Genomic DNA, 16,895 nt, shown 5'->3' on the forward strand with positions numbered 1-16,895 from the left:
TTTTGGCAGGGAAAACTTCAGCTTACCTTGTCATTCTTATCAGAATACAAAGTGGCCTTCAGCTTCTTCCAACAACAGACATGAAATTCGACTATACAGTACTGACAACACACCATACGGATAAAACCCTGGAAAACAAGAGATAAAACCCTTCACTGGTTAACGAACATATATTGTACATGGCGTGAACAATAGACAAAAGCTTAAAGTGGAACTCCAAGCACAAAAATGACCACAGAAGATGTACATTGCAATTGTGCACACCATAAAGCAGGTCCATCCACTACAGGCTGTGTGCAGAAAACTATAGGAGAAGGGTGGATACAAGACCAGTCACCCTGCACAAGAAAAGATCAGGAGTGACTAGTCTTTCTTACAGGAAACTCCTGCTCAGAGACAAAATGCTGTTGCATGCTGGATTATTGCATATATTTGGAAGAAATACCCAAAGAACACCAAGCTTCCGTTAAGAATATACGGGCCTTTTCCGATTAGACATTTGTTTTGCCTGGAGTTCAGCATTAAGCCGGCCATACACCTTGCACTCTAAATAAACATTCTTTAGATCTAGCAACAATTATGTCATACGGGAGCCTACCCCACTAGATATGACTTGGATTCTTAAAGTAGAGCTTCTACGGACAGTTTTAGGAGAACTCAAGGAGATGAAATATAGATTGAACATTCAGATTGCAAAGACAGTTACAGTAAAGACACCAGAGGGCTGAATTGAGTAAAGCAGAGCAAAGGGCAGTAAAAATAAGCTAAGTACCATTTCCCACACCCAGCTACTCAGATTTTAGTCAATAAAACACCTACGACTAAGTGCCGCAGGACATTTTTTTTTTAATGAAAGGCCATAATTCTGCTTTAAATAGAAATAAAAATATTGGAACGCAACAAGAAAAAACCCCAAAAAACAGACATTAAACTACTTTACGCTAAACAATGAAAAAATAACTCCATATATACAAAACGAAAAATCACTTTTATTAATACTGTAACCTGTGGTCTATCTGGTATATCAGAATATAACTGGTCGATGGCATCTGCCATTATGTGGCAAAGGAGCTGCTGTGTTATCAGACACATTAACTATATTCACCTTGAAATCAGGGTCTGTAAAATAGATCTGAATTTTAGGCAAACTCAGACAATGCTGGAAGCGGCAAACAGCATCGGGTTTAGGTGGAAACCTGCATTCCTCTATGCAGTTATCCAAGAGAACCTGAAAAGAAAAAACAAAGACCCGAAGAACCATTACAGATACAAATCTACACAGTCTGTCGCTTAATTAGGTTGTAGCAGTGAGGATGCAAACATTGCATTATCGGTGTATGAGGAGATAGAAAACCCAAAAACACACATACAAAGGGCAATTTATGTATGTACAGGCCACTAAAACTACACCCAAAAGTTAAAAAATTCATAGATTTTAGTGGAACATCTAAGGGTTAAGATTGATGGACAACTGAAGAAATATTCTCTGTAATGCCAGTCAAGGTCATGGATTGCTGCAATGAACTGTGCAAACCACAGGGATGTACTGAAGTAGCCAAAAAAATATTTGGAATGCTGCAGTGGCATCACTATCAACTGCAGATGATTGTGCAAGCTTGATAGGGATCAATTACAGACGGCCGAGGCAGCTTACAATCAGCGGCCATGGCATGGTAAACAGGATTACATAAATGATAACAGAATCACTTGGTATCAGTGCTGCCATCTGATCACTGAGAATGAGCTATACGATCTCGGGCAGTCACTGTAAAGGTGCCCATACACTGCTTGATTCTCGTACGAGAATCGGGCGAAATCCTGCGATCGTACGAGAATCGAGCAGTGTGAACTAACAGGTGCGACCGTTTCTACTGTACGGTCGCACGTCTTTTGTCGAGCCAACATGTTCGAAAACCGGCCGAGAATCGTACGATTCTCGGCGGGTTTCTAGCCTGCTCGCCCGATAGCTGCGGAACGGGCCGGTGTGCGCACACTGCCCGTTCTGCATTGCCGTCATCGGAAGCCCGCCCCTCAGCGGGGCGGGCTTTCGATGATCGCAAGTACGATCTGCCCGTCCAAGGTGGGCAGATCGTAGGGCTTTCAAGAAGCATACGACCATCGCAAGACAAAAGTCTTGCGATGGTCGTAAGGTGTACGGGCACCTTTAGGACTCAGTATAGGAGCTTGTTAGCTCCTATAAGACAAGCATTCATTGTAAAGGTGTTTTCAGTATTACTTTCACAGTCAAGGTTGGGTGAAGGGTTGGGGTAAGGTAATGGCAAGTTTTAAGCTCACCACCCAACCTACAACTTGACTGTTGTTTGGATTAACCAACAACTATGAAGTACGGGGGGGTCTGTCAATTGGATAGTTTAGATCTTTTCTTGGGTTCTCATATTGCATCGTTTTGGTATATCTAAAGTTAGATTGTAACACGATTGGGGGCAGGGGCGTATCTGCCGCGAGGCAAACAAGGCGTTTGCCTGGAGCGGCAGATTCCCTGAGAGCGGCGTTGCTGTGGCTCTCTCCCCTTGATAAATTTAATTTATCAGGGGAAGTGAACCGGAGGCTATAGTAGCGCCGGGGATGAGGACGGCTGGCGGGGACGGCGTGCTGCGGTGGTGTCCAGAAGGCAGCGGACGGCGGCGCTTTGAATGCCAGGTGAGTGATTGTCTGGCAGATGGGGCCTGCTGATGGTGACGATCGGCCTCAGTGCGGGGTGGGGGGGCTTTGGTGCGTTGCTGTTTTGCCTAGGGCAGCAGCATTTGTAAATACACCGCTGATTGGGGGGGCTTTAGGGACTGCAAGTACGCAAACAAGAACCAGCAACTTTTACATTACTGGGCTGACAATTTCATTACAATTGCCAATGTAGTTTAACCATGACAGCCGAGTTTTATCTGAGTTCAAAAGTCATCAAGTTTAATTAAAAACTATTACTTTATTTTTTGTTTTGGCTAAAGACACAAAGTCTTAGATTGTTCGAAGTAGTTCGAAGTAGTTGCAAGGAACAAAGGCAGTGAAAAGCATATTACTTTTACAAGATTTACTGCATTGTACAGCCTAGTAATCAGTCACTTACTTCCAATTTTTCTGGCCTGGTCTCTTCAATGACAATAGATGTTGTTGGCCAAGTTAGCACTCCTGGAACCATCTTGTGTGTCAGCATGGTCTTAGACTTCACATATTGCATTAAAGCATCAGAAAACCTAAAGGAAATAAATAATTGGAATAATGAGCAGTTAATCTTTTCAGTTTGAAGAACACATATCTAAATGTGATTGCACTGCTGGAGAGACAAATGTAATAAGGAAAGGATAAGCACCCCAAGGTGCTTAGCGTTCCGCTAACCCAAAACTGGCACTCAGGAGCGGTTTCCTTTAATGTATTCACTTAAAAAATAATAAGATTTTTGTACTCGCAGTAAAATCCTTTACTTGGACTCCACTGAGGAACGCAGGAAGTCTTCATCTCCAAATGATATAACCTACTACCAGCCTGCCTCAGTTTTGTAGCAAAGCATCATCAAGAGCATGATCATAAATACAGAGGGGTGGGACCTGTGTCCCTCAATGGACTCCAAGAAAAGGATTTTCCTATTACCTTTCTCATCCTGTGAGGGGCACAAAGTCTTTAATCTATAGGATGTTCAAAAGCAGTCCAACTGAGGGGTGGGCAAAATAGCAAACGCTAACAGGCCACAGAAAACAGATAACTGGGGCCTATCTAAAGCTGAAAGGGCCACCTCAAGGACCTTACACCCAAAGCCAGCATCATCCACCTTGTACAACTTAGAGAACGTGTGAACAGAAGACCACACGGCAAAGGAAGACTTCCCAAACTCCAGAGCTGGACTTCTGAGCCACTGTGCCAGGAACAACCTGACTATGTGATAAACTAATCGGTCCAGAGACCACAGCGACTTGCCCCATGATGACATAATGTTGTGTTGCAGATCTCTTGACTAAAACTAGGCAAAGGGGCCTGCTACTATCAGGCTCAGGACTCCCATGCAAATGCAGGGAATTGGACCGCTCCTGGACCGAGTATGAACCAGAGACCTGAGAGTCCGAAGTTTCACCTGTGTAAAACACACGCTCGCCTGAACTGTGCCCAGGACAAGTCTCAGATACGCCAAATGATGAGCAAGTTCCAGCAAGGATTTGCGAAGGTTCAGGATCTTTCCAAACCACTGTAACACCTTGAGGCTAGGTTCACACGCCGCGCAATATTGTGCAAAACACAGATTTGGATTTAAGTCAAGGGAGGCTGTTCACAACTTTGTGGTTTGTTGCGCGGACAAAATCGCCTGTCGCGCGAAAAGGTGCAGGAGCTATTTTTAAGCGGTTGTCGCGCGGTTTGGGTCCCATAGACATCTCTATGCATTGACAACCGCACGATTTTCAAAGAACCGGCCCGCGCGTGAAAACAGCTCACCATCTAAATCGTCTAGGTGTGAATCTAGCCTGACAGTCAAACACAGAGCCTGTGCTGAGTTCTCAACAGAAGGTCATCGAAGTATCCCACAACAGAGATGACATGAGAGTGCAGCTGGGATAACATTGGGGGCAGCTACTTGGTGAATACTCTGGGTCTCAGGCTGCAGCCCCAGAACTGTTAGTAAAATGTGAGCTAGGAGAACCGGGTACTTCAGGACTAGTGATGGGCTCGGGCGTGTTCGCAGCTCCATGTGCCGAGCCCGCCAGGAAGCTGACAGCGCAGCAGCGCCAATCACAGGTACTGAGACATGTTCCCGGTCCGCAGCTGCAGAGATCGGTAAATGTCTCAGTGCCTGTGATTGGTGCTGCGCGCTGTCAGCTTCCTGGCGGGCTCGGCACGTGGAGCTGCGAACATGCCCGAGCACATCACTATTCAGGACTAACAACCAATCCCCCTAAGTCTAGAAGCACATGTGAGCATCGGCAAATCTAAAACATTTATTTTCTTACCGGTTTTGCTTAAGATAAACATTGCCAATTCCATAGAAAGCCAAACAATTAAATCTTTCTTTGGAGTGCTGGTGGATAATTTCCTTGAAGCGGTTTTCCGCCCTTTCCAATTCCTAAAGAAAACAAGAACGCAGAAATCAGGGTTGGTGTACATATGAAGAATACAGAATTCCCTGTGTAAGGTGTATACATATTCAATTTTATCAATGTACATTGTGGGAGCATGAGCTTCAAGTATGTTGGAAGACCAGTTATCCCAGTTGCTGTTAAAATGTATCTAAAGTCATTTTTTAAGTTTGTAACAGATTAGTAAAGGGTTGGGATGGCCATAACATAAGATATTTTTTGTTCAGCCTGCAAAATAAACAGCACGGAGAGACGAATCTCCCGCTGCCAGCTATGGTATTCAGTCACTACAACAGCACACTGGACAGGACCTGCATCTGATTGGATGCAAACATTGCAAGTCGAAAAGTTTTGGCCTCAAAATTTGAAGCATGCATGACCAGCATTAAAGACTTTGTCAGGTTTTTATTGCCATTTAGGTCCCTGCTGGGAGATTAACCCCACTGCGTGTCCGAGTGACTTCTTAACAATAATAATGGTCATCATGTGAAAATTATGATTTTTGATCAATCATGAGAAAAGCACATTTTCCAGTGGGGACACTTGTTCCGGCGACAAATGTGTAAGATGCATCTTCCTCGCTTCGAGAGATCTGCTCTCACTTTCTGTTGTACCTACTTGGCAAGTGAAGGGAAATCTGGAAAAACAGGATGCAAATGGGAAAAATAAGAATCCCTGATGGGTTTTCACTAGGGATGCACCAATACTAGTATCAGTGCCAAGTATTTGGGCAAGTACTTTATGGACAACAAATGGAAAAACCTAAAACTGATGTGGAAATTCAATGAAATTAGCTATACACATAAAGGTGGGCAAGTATTCAGATCCATGCTGGTGATCATGGCCTCTAGGGAGCACTGACAAACTTCCCAGTTTAAGGTCTATACATATTACATTTTATAAAGGTACATTGTGGGAGCATGACGTTCCAGTATGTAGGAAGACCAGTTATCCCAGTTGCTATTAAAGTCATTTTTTAAAGTTTGTAACAGATTAGTAAGGGGTAAGGCTGGCCATACAATAAGATTTTTTTTTTTTCAGCCTGTGCACAAAGCAGCATGGGTAGAAGAATCTCCCACTGCCAGTTATGCCATGGAACAGCTGCTGCTCAAAAAAAAACTTCAAACTGATGTGGTAATTCAATAATATTAAGTATACACATAAGATGGGCAAAAGCATTAAGATCTAAATAGATGAAGAAACATGCTGGCGATTATGGCCTGTAGGGAGCAATGACCAATTGGATTACTAGCTGGTAACCGCAGTGAAATTGTCAGCTTGCTCTAACCCCCCCCCTATATGCACCTCATCTGCACTACCTCGCAGCTCAATACTCCTCTGCTGCCGGTAAGAATACTCAGCAATTCCGGGTATGGAGGAGCATGTGACCTGCTTCCATTAGGCCTCAGTCACACGAGTAACTTCCGGCTCGTACAGATCCGTGCTGCGTGCACGGCCGTATCGGGCAGCTCCCGGGAAGGGCAGGTGCTGCGTGTGATATATACGCAGCAGCCTGTTCTTCTCTATAGGAGTACGCAGCCGTACACCACTCTACGCTCATCCGTACTGCACGTCTGTGCGGGCGTCCCTGCTCAGACGCAGACAGGATCCATCCTGTCAGCATACGAGTATGGACACCCGCACAGACGTGCAGTTCGGATGAGCGTAGAGTGGTGTACGGCCGTGTACTCCCATAGAGAAGAACAGGCTGCTGCGTATAAATCATGCACGTGCGGGCGTCCCTGCTCAGGCAGGATCCATCCTGTCAGCGTACGAGTATGGACGTGTACTACCATAGAGAAGAACAGGCTGCTGCGTATAAATCACACGCAGCACCTGTCCTTCCTGGGAGCTGCCCGATAGCTAGTTCCTGGCACTTTTACATGATGGGGTCAGTGACGTCACCACTCCCCAGGGTCATGGACAGCAGATTTCAATGCCAGCTACAGAAGAGCAAGGAGCTGTGAGAGTGCAGTTAGGAAAAGTATATAAGGGTCGGGAGATTCCCTTTGCAAGAATGCTGTCAATTTTCCCTGCATAGGCAAGATAAGTTTCTCTTGAAGGGCTCCATGCTGTAACCTAGTCTGCATTTGGCCTGCCAATGACATGTTGTAGGTTTCTCAGTTATATCATCTGTCATCTCTGACCTGTTTCTGCAGAAATGTATTAGGTAAGTGGAACAACCTGGATATGTCCTGTAACTCAACCAAAAAAATATGTATTGCCAATAAAAGTACATGTATAACTTAATCTAAGTTTTTAAATAATATACACACACTATATTGCAAAAAGGTTTGTGAAAATCTGACATATCTACATGAGCATGTAAGGCATCCCATTTCAAAACCATAATCATTTTTATGAAGTTGGACCCCCACCTTCACCACAATAACAGCCTCCATTCTTCTGCAAAGGCTTTCAAAAGATTGTGGAGTTTCAGTGGGAACAAATCAACATCAATAATTTGGGGTGTCCACATACTATTGGCAATATAGTAGATGTGATAGTCAGGTGCCCACAGACTTTTGGCCACATGAGATGGAAAAAGACAGGCAGAGGGTGTGAGAGAGAGAGAGAGGGTGAGAGAGAGAGGGTGAGAGAGAGAGGGTGAGAGAGAGAGAGGGTGAGAGAGAGAGAGAGAGAGAGAGAGAAGGAGAGAGAGGAGAGGAGAGAGAGGAGAGAGAGTTTCTGCTTCATGATGTCATTTTTACATTGCAGCCGCCAGACTTTATTTACATCATTTACCATACTCTTCCTAATGCCAAGTAGAGCATTTGCATGTCCATACAAGAGAACAACGTGATCCATCTTTGTAAGACGTAGGCTCTGGGGGGGAAAAAAAAAATACAAATTTCACATCATTCAACCCTCAAATCAGGTCTAAAAGATAAGGTACTTGGAAAAGTTCTAAGCAGCTAGCATGTTGCAGGTATGTAAAGCTGAACTGATCCAGATCCATTATTTTGCATACTTCCGTTGGCCCAATGTAAGTCTGCATATGCCTTACCTGACTGGCCACTGGGGATATTGTAATACACTGTAGCAGTTGGAGCTACTACAGTGGGGGCCGCAGTCTTAGGGTCCTATATGGCACTGTGCTGAGCGGCTTCCTTTCTGCTGTGAAATTACAGGGGATCGCTGGCTCAGCACTTATCAATGAATACAAAGTGTTCTCTAAATCGACGAGTGGTTGTGAAGGCCTGATGTGCCTCTCATTCAACCAGAGAATGCCTTTTATTCATTGATACATTTACCCAGATGTTCAATGAATGGCCGCTGGGCCAAGCGAGGTTTTCAAAGCATGCCTTCTGTGTAAATCTCCGGACAGACAGAAATACAAATCGTTTGCCAGGTAAAATGACACCAGCCATATATGCTTTTTAACTGTGAATTCAGAGATTGTCTGAAGTATAGCTTTAAATGTATTCACATGAGAAATGGATGCAGTGCCACAGCAATTATTGTATGGAGAAAAACAAAGAAACAATAGATGAAATGGATGGTATTTTACCTTGATATCATGCTGGCTGAATATTTCTAGCACCCGGGAGAGGATTCCCTCCGCACTGTGACATCGCTTGTCAGAGAGAGCTTCATATGCTTCACGCACAAGGGAATTCACCATATTAGACACTGAAGGCAGATCCAGCTACAGAATATACAAATGTTAGTAAATCATAGCCATTGCCTAATTTTACAACGAAATACATTCGTTAAAAAATATCAAGCTGGAAAACTGCTCTCTATATGGTGGTTTTGCAGAATTTATGCAAAAAATAGACAATTGAGTTACTAACCCCAGAGTTCAATCCATCACACACAGGCTGCCAAAAAACATGCAGGCAGCGCTAGTGTTGGCAAGTCTAGCATAGTTGGCAAACTGAATCACAAGTATTGCTATTGATTTTATATGTGAAAGGATAAGTGCACTTTAAAACAGTGTACTTATCATTTTTGCCCCCCATCCCTGACCTAATTGATCCCACCTTCCCTCTCCACATATCCGTACTCGCCGACGGTCACAGTTCAGCTATTGTATGCATCCAGCACTGCAGTGCTCCCTCTGCTGGCCACACCTGCACATTGCAGCCCCTATAGACTTCTATAGGGCTGTGTCCAAGGCATTAGACGGACGTTGCTAAGAGGGGGAGACTTGCAGAGCTGGACAACAAACAGTGGAGCAGCGGCTCTCGGATCTTGCCAAGTATTGATCTGTGGAGAGTCAAGGTGGGATTGTTTAGGTGAGGGCAAAAACTAAAGTGCACTTTGTACAAAACTGCACATATTCTTTAAATACGGATTCAAAAAGAAATGATAAAAAAGTGTAGCCCAAGTTAAATAAAAAAAGTGGATGGGGCCTGTCCCAGGCTGGCTTATAGACAACATTGTTCAGTCTACTCTTTGACAGCATGAGACTACAGGAAGTGTTTTGGAGGATCACAACAAAGTGTGCAGGACACACAGTGAAGAGAGCCTGCCTCCAGGAAGTTCTTCATCACTACGCAATCCAACGGCTGCCTAAAATCCTTTAAAGCTTTTCTTTCCAAATCTTTCAGTTAACTTTTAAGTGACCACATAAGTCTGTGGTGGCCACTGAGAATGCTCATTTCCAAAGTGTGTGCTCCACAGCTTCAACATTCCACTCATGCAAGACCTCACGACCACAAGAGTTAAGACTTGGTCTGCTGAAATATTATTTGGCAAAGAGAATATAGAGTACTGCAATGAATGAGGCTGTGCGAGCTGGCGGAGTGTGCTTGAGATCACGAGATACTTGACCTGCCTCAAGAGCTGTTAAATGTTCTTAGTTAGACTTCCAATTTATTATGCACATTCTATTTTTTTGCCGGGTTTACTCCCAATTGCTAACATGAGCGAGACCACCGGCGTCCGCTCAAGAACGGGAACTTTTAGGTCTTACTCAAGAGGGTGTTCTTGATACTGCACTTAAAGCAAGAACTTTATTCAACCCCTAAGCCCCCTCAGAACTATTCTTTTTTAAACACATCCCATTTTTTTTCTGCAGTTTTCAAGATGCCTTGTTGACATCAAGAGTCCTTCCTCCACTTTGATGACATCAAGGGTCCTTCCTCCACTTTGATGACATCAAGGGTCCTTCCTCCACTTTGATGACATCAAGGGTCCTTCCTCCACTTTGATGACATCAAGGGTCCTTCCTCCACTTTGATGACAGTGGTAGGTGGTTCTCCCTCCTGGACTGAGTGGTGCTCATTTAGTGGTGTATGACATCGCTCAGTCCAGAAGTACTGTGAGCCCAGGCTGCGTGATGAGAGGGGCATGACAGACTGGGTTCACAGAAATAGGGTTGATGATGCTAAAGGCTAGCAACATCTAGTGGCAGTGAAGTAGTACTGTGTCTGACAGCTCAGGGTTGAAGGCGAGTATTACAACAAAAGCAGCTGTTTTTTTTTAACATTTGTTTTACAGATATAAAGCAACATTTGGACCAGATCCTAGGGTTCTAATAATAAACCTTACGGATGAAAATGGACAAATTATAAAGTGAGCTAGCCTTTTAAAGAACCTTAACAGTGACAGATAGGACAACCTACCTGTGCATGGGTAGGAGATAAAATCTTCTGGGCTTCCTTGGAGTCATTTTTTGTATTGGTACCCCTGAAGTGAATGTAAAAAGGAAAAAAAAAAAAAAAGTTACCATACAGCACGGAATTACAAAATAGTATTGTGCAGTCACAATTGGAATAGTAGAAGGGATCATTTAGGTCCTTGAATTTCTAACTGACAGCAAAACTGAACACTTTCTTCTACATACAGTAGCTCTAGAAACACAGAGGGGACTATTTAGAAATACCACCAACATGACTTCCTCGTTACATTTCACTGCAATTTTTGTTACCAATCACTGCAAAACCCTCCCAACCCACCCCCAGGTTCTGTACCACCAGATCCCTAGCAGACGTAGAGGGGAAATTGGGACTTCTGGCTACTAGGGAAAATGTGAGTTCACCCAATGTGGCAATACTCAGGCCTGAGCAGCCAATCACCAGGCCCAAAGTCTTTGCAGAGGTTGTGTTGTCACCCCTTAACCCCTTCATGACTGAGGCCCTTTTTTCATTTTTTGCACCCATGTTATATTCCACATTTTAGGCCTGAAAATGACTTAAAACCCCCCAACATTATATGTTTTCTGAATGCCAAGACCCTATAGAATAAAATGGTGGTAGTTGCAAATTTTTATGTTGCGCAATATTAGCGCAACTTCTTATTAAACCCCAACATTTAGTGAAAAATTTAATTTAATGCCCCAAAACACAACAAAATACAAATTTTTTAAATGACATATAAAAGATGAGGTTACAACGAGTAAAACGATACCCAACATGCATAGGTTACAAATTGCGTGCGTCCGTGAAACGGTGAAAAACTGCAGTACCCCAAAAAGTCAATAGAAGACGCTTTAAAAGCCCCCACAGGTCATCAATTTAGAGATACCCCAAAATACTGGCCCTAGAATTATTGCTCTCACTCCGGCGTGCGCGGCGATACCCAACATGTGTAGCGCGTTCGTCGTTTTCATGCGTAGGCGCACCCGACGCGTGTTTACGTGGCGACGCGCGTGCTCGCGGGGGCGGGGTACTTTTAAAATTTTTTTTTATTATTATTAGATTTATTTTATTTCATTTTAATTTTAAAAACTGTTTTTTTTTTTTTTTTTACTTTACTTTGACTGCTATCACATGGGGGGGCTTGCAAGCCCCCCCATGTAATAGCAGATGGTGGTGACAGGTCCTCTTTAAGGTGATGCTGGGGGTCCAAAAGACCCTCAGTGTCACCTTTACACTGGAAATAAGCTATTGAAGTGCAGATCGCACTTCAATAGCTTATAGCTGGGCTGCAGGAGCCCAGAACTGACAGCCCAGGGACCGGAAGTGATGCAATCTGCATCGCTCCCGGTCCCATAGAACGGGGAGGGGATCGATGAACGGAAGTTCGTCGACCTCCTCCCCAGCTCCCCGCGGACACAAAGATCGCCGGTCCCGGGCCCGTAGGAGGGGCAACGGAGCCCGGGAAGCACGGCGGGGGTGTCCGGGGGGGGGGGCGGCCCCTTCTTCGGGACGCAGAAGCGATCTGGTGACAGGTAAGTCGCCAGGATCGCTTCTGTTGTAAAGCCGACAGTCGGCTCTACAAGTTTAAACAGACTCCCGGCGGCAAAAGTCGCCGGGAGTCTGTTTAAATAGCCCCGATGCTGGCGACGTACACTGTACGTCGTCAGTCACGAAGGGGTTAAGTAACACCAGAGTTTATAGGCTGGGATCCTGCAGCAGGGAGGCAGATTGGGGGGGTGGTCTTTGTGTAGACACCGTTACATTTGCCCGGTCTCTGGCCAAAGCGATAGTGTCTCTTTAATGTCTACCTGTAGCTTGCCAACATATTCACAGGTTTTCTTTCCAAATCTAGTCTTCAAAGGAAACAAATGCACTTAGTCACCAGTCACTCCAAGACATTCTATTGTATAACAGCATGCATGCCAATACTTTGGGTCCTTGCAGTGTCACTTTATCAAGGAAACCCTAACAGTAATAACTAGGGATACACAGATACCGTTTTTTCGGTATCGAGTACCTCTTTTTTTTTTTTTAGGTACTCGCCGATACCGAAAGTCCCAATAAGGAAGCCGGGGGGCGTGTAATGACTTCCCAATTACCCCGGAAGCCATCTTCATGCTCCCTTGTCACCAAGTGACGAGGAAGCATGGAGCCAGCTTTCTGGCCAATCAGGAAGCCGGGCAGCGTGTAATGACTCGCTGCCTGGCTTCCCGATACCGGAAATTCCGCTTTCTGGAGTATTTGGGCAAGGAGAAGTACCCGCCCAAATACTCAGCATCAGCACAGATACTAGTATCGGTGCATCCCTAATAATAACTAAAATGGTAGCAACCTTTGATCACTCTACATTTATTGAATTCTCCATTGGTGCCTCCCATCACTTCAAGCACCTACTAACATGGCTAAAGGCCGTGCAGCACACATAAGGACTTTTCAATTGGAAACAATACGGTTTTGTTTCCAAGTTGATAATTGCAGCTTGGCATGTTTTTTTTCCAAATGCTCAGGATAGCCATCTACACACATTTCTACTCACTTGAATTTTTCACTTGAGTCACAGTTTTTTCCTTTGGATTTCCCTTTCTTCTGTTGCGGCGCTGCAATGAAAGCCAAAAAGATATGGTTAGCTGGCATTAGTGGAATGGAGATTCATTCTTAGGTCACGGCTAAATGACCTCGGCAAAATCTGAAAACACTCAGTAGATTGTTTAGGATTATCCACGTCCCCAGCTTCCCCCCTTCTCGTCCCCAGCTTTCAACTCCCTGATCCCACACTCTCCTCTCACATGTCCCCTTCATAATCTCAGCTCCCTATAACTCCCTCTTCATGTCAACAGCACGCCTCTGACACTCAGGGAGTTGGAGCTTTCCATAGAACGCAGGCAGTTCTACGGTTGGCAGCTGTTCTGTGTGATGAGGGGGCGGGGCTAACCCGCTTCCTACTCATTGGCTGCTGCGGCGGCTCGATCATTCTTCCGGAACAAGGTGAGAGGGAGCAGCGTGAAGCACGAAGGGCCCAGGACAGGAGGAAGAGACCCCGTACTGATATTAGCGGTTACCGGGATAATAAATATCCTGGTAATCAGCGGTTACTACAGGCCCCGTCCTAGGCCCCCTCCAAGTGGCGGAACACCAGTGCCCGGTCGCAGCTGCGACCTCTGCGACCCTGGTAGTTCCGCCACTGGGATTAACACACATTTACATAGCTCTCCTTTGCCTGCTGGATCTGTCCCAGCAATTAATTCATCTACCAAAAGCACGGCAAAAGCAAAAGGGAAGGGCTACAGATACACAGACGTTAGAATCCCAAAGTTCATTGTGTTAAGGAAAGATAGATATTATACAAGTTTGTTTCTTCAAGAGACCCAATCAGTAGAAATGTTGCATTTACATTCCAATAAAAAAAAGTTTCAGCGTGTTCCAGGAAACCAGAACTCCCCATTTACTTTTTGCAACACTAGAGGTCAGTCATAGTAATCTAAAACAGAGCATTCTCTCTAATATCACATTGCCAATAGGATGGTGAGAAATCTGAATTCTACTAACCAGAGGAACTTTCTGAGCTATCTTCACTTCCCGCATTAGATGTATTAGGGGTCTCCTAGACAAAAAGAAATGGAGAAAAATAAACTCATTTTCTAACAAACATTCTTTTCATTAGGAACACACCGTGCAAATATACAAATACATTATTGATCCCTATTGTGAAAGAGTGGCTCCCTTATTACATTGGAACAGATGATTGTGTAGAATTCTTAAAAGGAGAACTATGAGGTGAGTGCTTTTCACTCACTTCATAGTTCTAGCCGACCTGTGACAATGAGACTGTCACAGGTCGGCTCAGTAGATCGGGAGGTGAGCAAACACATACCGGGTTCGCTCACCTCTCGATCCTATCACGGCTCTCTGCCATGACAGGGGGAGGGGCTGGATTCCCCTCTCCCCGCTCCGATCTGCCAGCACTGACTGGCGGAACGGATGGGGGAGGGGGCGGGTACAGCTGGCTCTGCCTCTAGATAGAGCCAGCTGTCACTCATGCAGCTGGGCGGATCCCGTCGTCTAAGTCGGGATCCGCTCCGGCTGTGGCGTCTCAGTATACCGCGAGCTGTAGCTCGCGGTATACTGAGCTTAGGGTGACGGGAGGACGCTAGTTTGTGTCCTCCCGCTACCCTAAGGAGAACTATGGGGAAAAACACTGACCCCATAGTTCTCCTTTAAGTCACAGATACAAATGTGGTGGGTGATCAGCAGTACCCACCAGAAAATAAAATGATCTTGCTAGCTTTACTATGAAAGTGTATCTAAACCCAAGAACAAAAAAGGAGCTGCACTCCTCCTCCATTACTTTTACCCGCCAACAACACACTTCCTGTCCTAGGGTGACAACACTCACTCACTGTACTACCTATGGCGGAGCAACATTGTCACCTTATAAAAAGGACTACAAAACGTCCCTGAAGCCATCACACTCCTGACCGCTTGTTCCATATAAATTGGATGGGTGTCGACGGATGACAACCGTTATGTACACAGGTGAAGATAGAAACACTGGCACTCCAGATGCAGATCAAATGAGTCCATTGACGTAAATGCAGCATATCACACTGGCGCAACGTTTCGGGGTCTCGCAGGATCCTCTTTCTCAGACAAATGTGTTCTTAAAAAAAAACAGACCTAAAAAGGAAAAAATTGTTAAAGTTCCCATACACCTGTATTGAGGACTGGTCAACTATCCTATAAAAACACGGCTGTACTGATCGCATATACGATACATATAGGCGTTCCCTAAAGACTCAATCTCTTCAGGGAAGCCTATCCCACCTCAGCCTAACCACTGAACCATCACGTTCTCAAACAATTCATCCCCACACAGCTACCTCCTCATGTATCATTTCCCCCTCATCTTTTAGATTGTAAGCCCTCAGGACAAGAACCCACATGCAGGCTCTCTTCACCATGCCTGTTTGTATCTGAAACCCAACTGCCTGCAGACGAGCCTCTCCTACTGCAAATACCCTTCCTGCAGGAATGTCTTGACATATCCAACCAAAGCCACAACACGTCTGGCAAACATTTCTTAAAACTCAAGCCTGCCTCTCCCCCGATTGTACAGAAAATATCCTTGAACCAACGCCAATGTTGTTTCAACAGAGCATAAAAGCAAAGCCAAACGATTTATTTGCATCACATTCAAAGCGCTTATTCAAATGTCATGGAAACTCTCATGCCTTCAGTGCTACATTCGGTCCCCTGACCTTACTGCACCCCAAAAAAGTGACATCAGAGTACTCCCTGTATTATTGAGCCTTTGCCGCAGACTCTCCACTGACCCGCAGTCAGTCAATCAGCTGTTTTAAAGTCACCTATCATTAACTATTCATGAATACATTCCTAATATGTCATAAAACAGAGCAAAATAAACAAGAAAGCTGTCCCTTCTATGACGGAAAAGCAGTTCATAAGCTTCAGGTTTGTGCCCCCACTGCAGTGCCTATATCTTACTGCTGCAGTTTTGGACTTTCCATAAAAGCCAATAAAACAGGGCTAGATGTGTTGAAAATGAAAGAAAGAAGGGGATTTCCCCAAATTTTGTCTGCTTCAGTTTTTATGAACCCCCCCCCCATAATGTTTTACTATAATGGTCCTTTAGCTTTATAGAATGTTGAGTAGGGCACCCAATAAGAAATATTTGTACCTTTGGTGCATTTTCGTCCATTGAAGTGGTTTGAATAACTTTACTTTCTGAAGCCGATACAACCTGTGTGTCAATTCTACAGAAAAAAGAAAAATTGTTTAATTAGATCAAAAGTGGAAAAACACTGTGTTCCCTTAAGGGCTAGTTCACACCAAGCGCGTTCCAGGAGCAGAGCAGTTACAGACCGGATCAAAACTGCGTCCAATGTATTCCAATATTATTTTGGGCTCTAGTTCACACCGCAGCGTTCAGTTCCAAAGCATGTAAAAAAACGTCAGCGAGCCCTATTTTTCCTGCTATGGAATGCATCAAAAACGCATGCAAACACCCTGTGCTAAAAATTTACAAAAACAGCGTGTAGCGCATCAAAAACGCGGCACAACCCACTGCACTGCGTGTGCAGAAACTCATGCAGATCTGGTCTGCATTTGGTGTGAACAAATGCAGACCATTAGCCCATGACACACAACTAAAGTGAACCTCTGAAGATAGAAGTATGAGGGGGGGGGGGGGGGGAGGTTGCCCCCGTTGAGGGAA

The 16,895-nt window shown here is 44.7% G+C and overlaps 1 protein-coding gene across 1 annotated transcript in view; it reads right to left on the reverse strand.

The window, feature by feature from the left end:
* Nucleotides 1–16,895, reverse strand: part of TTC3 (tetratricopeptide repeat domain 3) — an 85,113-nt gene that overhangs the window by 38,497 nt on the left and 29,721 nt on the right. Inside the window, 10 exon segments of the mRNA XM_018555138.1 lie at nt 27–150; nt 1,089–1,228; nt 3,083–3,209; nt 4,950–5,062; nt 7,821–7,901; nt 8,587–8,724; nt 10,649–10,712; nt 13,200–13,260; nt 14,210–14,264; nt 16,359–16,434. Coding sequence (XP_018410640.1) covers nt 27–150; nt 1,089–1,228; nt 3,083–3,209; nt 4,950–5,062; nt 7,821–7,901; nt 8,587–8,724; nt 10,649–10,712; nt 13,200–13,260; nt 14,210–14,264; nt 16,359–16,434 — 979 coding nt within the window.

The sequence above is a fragment of the Nanorana parkeri genome, unplaced genomic scaffold (genome assembly GCF_000935625.1).
Source record: "Nanorana parkeri isolate BGI_ZX_2015 unplaced genomic scaffold, ASM93562v1 scaffold186, whole genome shotgun sequence".
NCBI classification, from domain to species: domain Eukaryota; kingdom Metazoa; phylum Chordata; class Amphibia; order Anura; family Dicroglossidae; genus Nanorana; species Nanorana parkeri.